Genomic DNA, 7,166 nt, shown 5'->3' on the forward strand with positions numbered 1-7,166 from the left:
AGAGAATTTAAAAAAAAATCGTATTTTCATTCATGAATATATCATTATGTCTCATGACTCATTGCAAGTTAGAAATTAATGGAAAGCGCAATCATGTTGAACAAATTTGAATATCAGTTTTGATCTATTTAAGTTTACGAACAGAAATATAAGTTATAATAAAAAAATATCATGTAGAAAGATGTTTGAGATGGAGTTTTGGACTAAGACAAAATTTTCAGGTGTTATGACGATTCCCGGGAAACGGGGGTTTACGGGTGATTTTAAGCATGCGGTCACTCATATCGATGTTTTGGCGTGGGTATACCATGATAATGTATTCACACAATTAGTACATACCAATAAGCAACTAAATGAACATAGCCCATTTGTAATGATACCCAGTAAGTAGAACATTTTTTGAATGTTCATCCAAGAAAAGGGTATACACGTTTCCGAGACGAGGTCGAGGGACTTAACCTCCTGCAAAAGAATTCCCCCTCCTTGGGATGTATGCAGATGTTCCTCTCCACCCCAGTCCTTAGCTATATTGTATCCGAAATTTTCCGTGCACATGTTGATATGAATTATGATTATGATCAATGATACAATGATAAACACAGTTATTTGTTTGCTGGTTTGGGGGATTGGTTATGAATGTTCAGTGAAACTTATTTGCGCTTTGAAATCTTTTTTTTTTTCTCTTTACGCTTTGAGAGTTTCTGACTATTTTTTCTTTCCTCTATTCTCTTTCGTGTACAGTTTGCGATAGTTTCTGTGCGCCATGGCCAATCACGACAGCGATGTACATGCCAGGAAAGCGGTTGGTGGCGCTGTTCACACTTCTTCGGAATACCTTCCCGACAGCTCGGCAGACTCACCGACTCAACGCCTCATAAATAACTCTGAAGACAACGGAGAGGCTGTTGCCAAACGTGAACTGGAGAGGGCGAAATCACGTTGTGTGACAATAGAGCTGCCTGTGACACTCGCATGTTTTTCATACAGACTGTTGGTTACGCTGGAAGCAGAGTACATTCACGCGCGTGTCGCAGCAGACTACAACTTTTCGCTGACTCCCAACGCTTCCCAATCTACTTGCAACGGGAACGGAAATGTGAACGGTAGCTCTGGGAACATAAACGAAGAAGTCCAGTCTGTGACGTCACTCTGGCTGCTGTATCTAGGGTTAGCAATGTTTGTTCCGAGTAAGTATATCATAGGTAACAGGGGCGGATCCAGGAATTCCGTTAAAGGGGGGGGGGGGCGAAAACAATATTTCTGGTGCTGCTTCCGGGTTCCATCTTTTTTTATTTCTTTTGTTTTACCAACAAATAAAGAGGGGGCGCGCACCTGGTGCGCTTCCCCCCCCCCCCCCCCCCCCCGCGGCCCTCTGGATCCGCTACTTTAAGTAATATGATTGGGCCTTATCTACCAAAAGTATCCCCGTTAGTGTTTGTATTGTTCCTCGGGGGGGGGGGGGGGGCTCTCATTGACATTGCCTTGACATCACTTGACCAGAGAAAACGACATTTTTTGGTAGATATTATGAGTGTATAGTCATACATAATTGATAATTATCTTCGTTATCATTATTGTATGCAGTTTAAGATTGTATGTACAAAAGCGTTGAAACAGGGCGCCATTGTATTATGACAGTGAAAGTCACGTTTCCCTGAATCCTGAAATATTCTATTCTCATTGTTTGATAACCACAGACGGAATCAAATATTTTGAGGCTAATATTGTCTCTGCTCATTATAGAGTACTGAACTGGAAAAAAAAAAACACTGCCATTTTTGACTAATGTCTCGACTGCCGATACATCGTCAATAAACCCCTCTATTTTTGTTTCGGTGGTGAAGGCATTACTCTTGTGAAATGGATTCTTACACGCCTTAAGAATAATCATGTGTGTGCTCTCAGATACAATCCGTCATTTTAATTTTGCAAGTTGCGAGGATGAGTTTTTCTAACCAACAAGATCCAGATAATTCGACAGTTCTTGTTATGGGAGGGATTGCGAATGGAGATCAGTGTAAGCTCTAGTTATGTAGCCTACAAAAGGGTTGACAAAGGTTCGGAATGATTAAGATCATGCAAATAAAATCAAGAAAATTAATCATCCGCCATGTCCTTTTCGACAGACTTATTCACAGCACTTTGGTTTGGTTCCATGGGAGACCGAGCAGGAAGAAAGTCCGCCCTCTTCGTTCCCGTCCTTGGATTCTGGTGCCAGTCAATCGTGTACTTCGCTGTCGTCCGCTTCAAGCTCCCTCTGTACGTATTCATCGCCGGCGACTTCATATCGGGCTTCTGCGGGTCTACCGCCCTCATATTGTCAACGGCGGCAGCGTACGTAACGGATGTGACGTCAGTACAGTCGCGCACTTTTCGCGTAGTGGTGCTAGAGACGGTCGCGTTTGTCGGCAGCGCGCTGGGGCAGATTTCGCTCGGACTCTTGTTGCAGTTTGGCAGCCGAGGCGAAGGCGGCGGGCAATATAACGTCTTCCTTACGCCCTTAATTCTGGCATTCGCCACTTCTAGTGCATCTCTGGTCTATATCGTCTTCCCCCGGGCACTTATCGAGACTGTAGACAGACGGACGGCCACGGGCAGATCGCTCTTTTCTGGTGTTGTCAACATGTTCCGGGTAAGTGTCGAACCTACCCTACAGAGATCCATAGAGATGTCTATAATGTCTAGGCCTACACCAAACCTCTCCTTGCGAACTTTAACCCTAGTCAGCGTACATACTGAGCAATAAAACATGAGAACTTAAACTATTTTTGGTTAATAAATAAATGAAAAAGAAATAAAAACAGCACGAGGTTCCTGATAAACTTGATATACTGATTTTATGCATGAACAATTTCTGTGGGTTGTCCCTTTTCAAAATGAATAAAAAAAATGGAAAATGGAATTGGCAAGTATCAGACCCATGCTTCTTTATGAAGACTTAATATATTCTTATATTCGAGGTTTTATTGAAAGTATTAAAAGGTAGCGTTGGTTCGCCTATTTCATTACCATTTGCAGCTCTTTACTGTGGAGATTTGAAATACCGATGCATTAAACCAGTCACTATAACTTTTATGTCTTGACCGCCAAGGTGAACATCGACATGCGAAGATACAAGCTGGTTCTCTACATGGCTGTGATGGTGTGCGTCGCTGTCGCCTCAGCGAGTCTCTCGAACCTTATCGTCATCTACAGCATGGGGGCGCCCTTCTGCTTCACACCTCTTTTTGTGTCTTTTCTCCAAGTGACCTTGTACATCGTCAGCGCGATTGGTAAGAAAGCAAGCGGGAAATAAGAAGTTGAGACATAACTACTTTAACAAGTCAAAATCACTTCTTTCGGTGGTACGACGGGCAGCTAAATATTATTCAAAATGAATGTGTACATTTCATTTCATTTCGAGCCACTACATTTTATTTTCTCTTTCGACTCACCAGAGAAGAAATAATGAGTGTCGAACCCTGTATATTATAGATATATAAACATTATACACATATGTATCTTGAAATATTATATATAATCCTTCTAATCGCTTCCCAATAGGAATGATTGTTGGGGGTGCGATCCTGCCGCGACTTCTGAGTGAAAACTGGGTTCTGCAGCTGAGCATCTGGAACACTCTTCTGGTATACGTCATCATCGGGTTTGCCCGAGACCAGGCTAGTCTGTTTGTAGGTGAGATACAGGACAGTATACATAGTTTACATTCGGGATACTGCTAATATTCCCTCAGGAAAGAAAAATGTTGTTACATAATTATCATTCACAAAGGCTAGACAAAAGGCTAGGCTAAACTGTTTTCAGTTATGTTTTAGTGGGAAGAAATAGTGATATCTCTTTATATTGTAGTTTTTATTACCAAATTTTATATTGTAGGATGTTGCGTGATACAATTGACCTACACATACGGCAATGCATCAAAATGTGATATCTCGAACATTTTTCAAATCGCTGCTCCCAATGGAAAACACCTTTAAGTGATTATGTTTTTAAATTCTAAATAGGTGTGGCCGTCGCATTCCTCTGTGCTTTATGCTTCCCGTTGGTAAGATCCCAGTTATCGAAACTGGCGCAGCCCAACGAGCGTGGTAAGTTTCTCCGCGTCGGGATTGTGTTTTATAACCACGTGTTTCGTGAGCCTTTCAACATTTTCATATTGTTCTGTAGTTCATTCTTACAGGATATATTTTGAAGCTATACCGCTTTTGGTGTTCATAGTGTTGCATAACTTTGTTTGCTCATTCGCAAGCACTATATGCTGTCGGGAGTTCTTTTCTTCAAGCATCTACAGTTGTACCTTAAGCAAGCCATAGCGGATCACTATCCTTTACCTGGGCGGACAGGTTGTGTGTGAGGGTGTGAATGGCCGAAAACCACTCACTATGTAAATATGGCAAACAATTACAATTATAATCACGTACTGTAAATGTTTAGTCTTTTCCATGGAATAAGAACAAAAAGGGGAAATGAATTGTAGCAATAATTAATGTGTCATAACACATCACAAGTTATCGCTGATGAGCAGAAGTACTCAACAAAATTTGTCACATAATAACAGTTAATATAATTATAATCACTTATACGTAGCTATAATACATCCTTAGTGGTTATCATGAAATAATTTTAACTCCCGCTCCAGAAAAAAATCACGGAAGACAGTTACATGCAGCGAAAGAATTCGAAATGCAACCAGTAGTTAACTGTCCTAATCATAAACTCCGATCCCTCTCCACGTGAGTACTCTACTGACCCGGAAGTATACAGGTGTACCTTGATAACACTCGATGATTATCTTCCGTTTTCAGGTCTGATGCTTGCCACGGCTGGCTGCATGAACAGTGCGGCCTATATCATCACGCCCCTCATGTCTCAGTATGTCTATTTGGCCACGGTCTTCTTCTACCCGCCCTTTGTCTTCTTTTTCCAGGCTGCTTTTCTACTCCTACCAAGCCTGGCAACTGGGTAATAACCTTCAACTCCATGAAATAAAAATCCATAGGTATAAAAGGCAAGCAAGCCAGCAAAGTGACAACAAAATAAACATAATTAATGAATAAAAAAGTAAATAAATACATAAATCAAAATATATATGTACAGATAAATAAACAAATAAAGAAGAAAAAAAGACACAAAACCTGCTCAGAAACCACACTATATAAATTTCATCCTTCATTATAACAAAAGAAAGAAGTCACGTTTTAACCATGTATGTCATGTCGTAGTTGAAAAAAATGGAAGTTTAAGTGGAAGGAAAATGGATTAACTTTAGGGTGCGAATATAAAAAAAAAAATTAAGGACAAGTTCACCTTCATATACATGTGGATTGAGTAAAGGCAACAATGCTAGTAGAACACATCAGGGAAAGTTTGGGGGAAATCCGTTCAAAAGTTATGAATTTTTAAAATATGTGCAATCACTGCTGGAGGAGAAGACTATTACAGTGTATGATGTCACATGCGTACAACGATATAAGGAAAATAAAAAGAGAATTTCACAAAATTTGACTCTTTGAATGAAGTTCACATTTCCTCAACTTGTTACTGACTTATGTAAGGGGTAATATCGTCGGCGACCATCCGAACCGTCGTATCTGTCAGCGGTGTGCGAGAACACGTTTTCGAGAAAAACGCGTTTGAAGTTTGGGGGTCCTTTGAAGTCTAGTGTAAAGAAATTTCTTGCTTTTATTCCCAATCTTTTTATATGAAAAGAAAGGCAAATTCCAGACGATTCGTATAATATATGTATTTAAAATCATGTATGAATAAAACTAATGCTACGTTCACAAAAAGAAAGGCCTCCGCACAGGAAGAGTCGAAAAACAGGTATACGACGGTTCGGAGATCGCACTCTCAGTACGCGCGGTCATCCGAACTGACGTATCGGGGTGATACGTCAGTTTGCTGAACGCGCGTACCGAAAGTGCGATCTCCGAACCGACGTATCCTATTCTTATAACACGCGCGTCTATGCGATATGCATGGTTACGTGGTATTTATCTGTAAAACGAGTGATTTTTGTGCATATTTTTGTGCGAATGCAACTATTCTGTGTCATAATTTCATAAGATGTAGTACAAATACGTCCAAGGTCTAGTTTTGGCATGCATGATGAAACACTGGTAGGGGAGGGGGAGGTTCCTCTGCAGATTTTTTTGTTTGTTTGTTTTGTTTTGTTTTGTTTTTTGACATGAATTACGCTTCAGGCATCAGACGAGAGTTCCTTTGATGTAAAAAACAAACAAACAAACAGACAAACAAACAAACAAACAATCAAAAAACCCACTCCATGTTTAGGACACATTATCTTTGATCAGTTTGTATCTAATTTGTATCACGCAAAAAGTGGTTATACATGTATTGTGAAAGAGGTGGGGCCTATGAAATTATTGCTTTTTCATTGCAGCCTGCCTCCTCTTTTTCCTCTCATTTCATCTTCTCATTGCTCTCCTCCACCTCTTCTCTTTCCCTTGCAACGCTTTAACCCTCTCTCCCACTCTCCAATACTGTAAACAAAAGCCAAAATCACACATCCAAGCCTTGCTATTCTTTGTGATAATTCATGCCGCAATCATGACTGTAATGACCTAACTTTCATTCTTTCTAAGCTGCCATGATGAATACTGTACATTTTAACCCATGAATAAAGATTTTCTTTTACAGCTCACATGCATGGCAGACATAACTCATGATCATTCAGTTGGGTAAAACTCAATTATCAGCTTGCTCATCAGAAATAACAAGCAAAAAATTTACTTAGCCACACGTCTGTCTCACATTATTGTTTTATATACGTTCAGGACTCTGAAACAGATGCAAATTAATTTTCTACGCAGAAACATCCACACACACAAACATGGATTGTACTTGTTCACACAAATAATAAAAGGTGTATTGTCCTACAGACCCCTACAGACTTAAATGATATTCAAGTAGTACTATGAATATCATCTCAGTTCCAATTATATATGCTGACATTTTAGTGTGCATAATATTATGATTTCCTCACGATATGAGATCACAGTACATAGAAGAGAAAAACAAAACAAAACAAAGAAAGTGGGTCTTGAGACAAGGCTGCATTAAAATGCAGCAATTTTTATTTCATAATCAATCCATATCTCACATCCAAAAAGAAAAGAAAAGGAATGAACATGTTCTTAACTACA

The 7,166-nt window shown here is 39.8% G+C and overlaps 1 protein-coding gene across 1 annotated transcript; it reads left to right on the forward strand.

The window, feature by feature from the left end:
* Nucleotides 1-763: 763 nt before the first annotated feature.
* Nucleotides 764-4,966, forward strand: LOC139715951 (proton-coupled folate transporter-like). The gene is made up of 6 exons (XM_071627500.1): nucleotides 764-1,187; nucleotides 2,127-2,632; nucleotides 3,092-3,272; nucleotides 3,544-3,675; nucleotides 4,005-4,088; nucleotides 4,806-4,966. The coding sequence occupies exons 1-6, from the start codon at nucleotides 764-766 to the stop codon at nucleotides 4,964-4,966; spliced, it is 1,488 nt and encodes a 495-aa protein (XP_071483601.1).
* The last annotated feature ends 2,200 nt before the right edge of the window (nucleotides 4,967-7,166 follow it).

This window comes from Diadema antillarum, unplaced genomic scaffold (assembly GCF_040938485.1).
Source record: "Diadema antillarum isolate AM-2024a unplaced genomic scaffold, OU_Dant_1.0 scf00000057, whole genome shotgun sequence".
NCBI lineage: Eukaryota > Metazoa > Echinodermata > Echinoidea > Diadematoida > Diadematidae > Diadema > Diadema antillarum.

Coding starts and splice junctions, on each gene's coding strand:
- LOC139715951 (XM_071627500.1), top strand. CDS start 764: ATGGCCAATCACGACAGCGATGTACATGCCAGGAAAGCGGTTGGTGGC. Junction 3,676..4,004: donor CCAGGCTAGTCTGTTTGTAG/GTGAGATACAGG, acceptor AATTCTAAATAG/GTGTGGCCGTCGCATTCCTC. Junction 4,089..4,805: donor GGCGCAGCCCAACGAGCGTG/GTAAGTTTCTCC, acceptor TTCCGTTTTCAG/GTCTGATGCTTGCCACGGCT.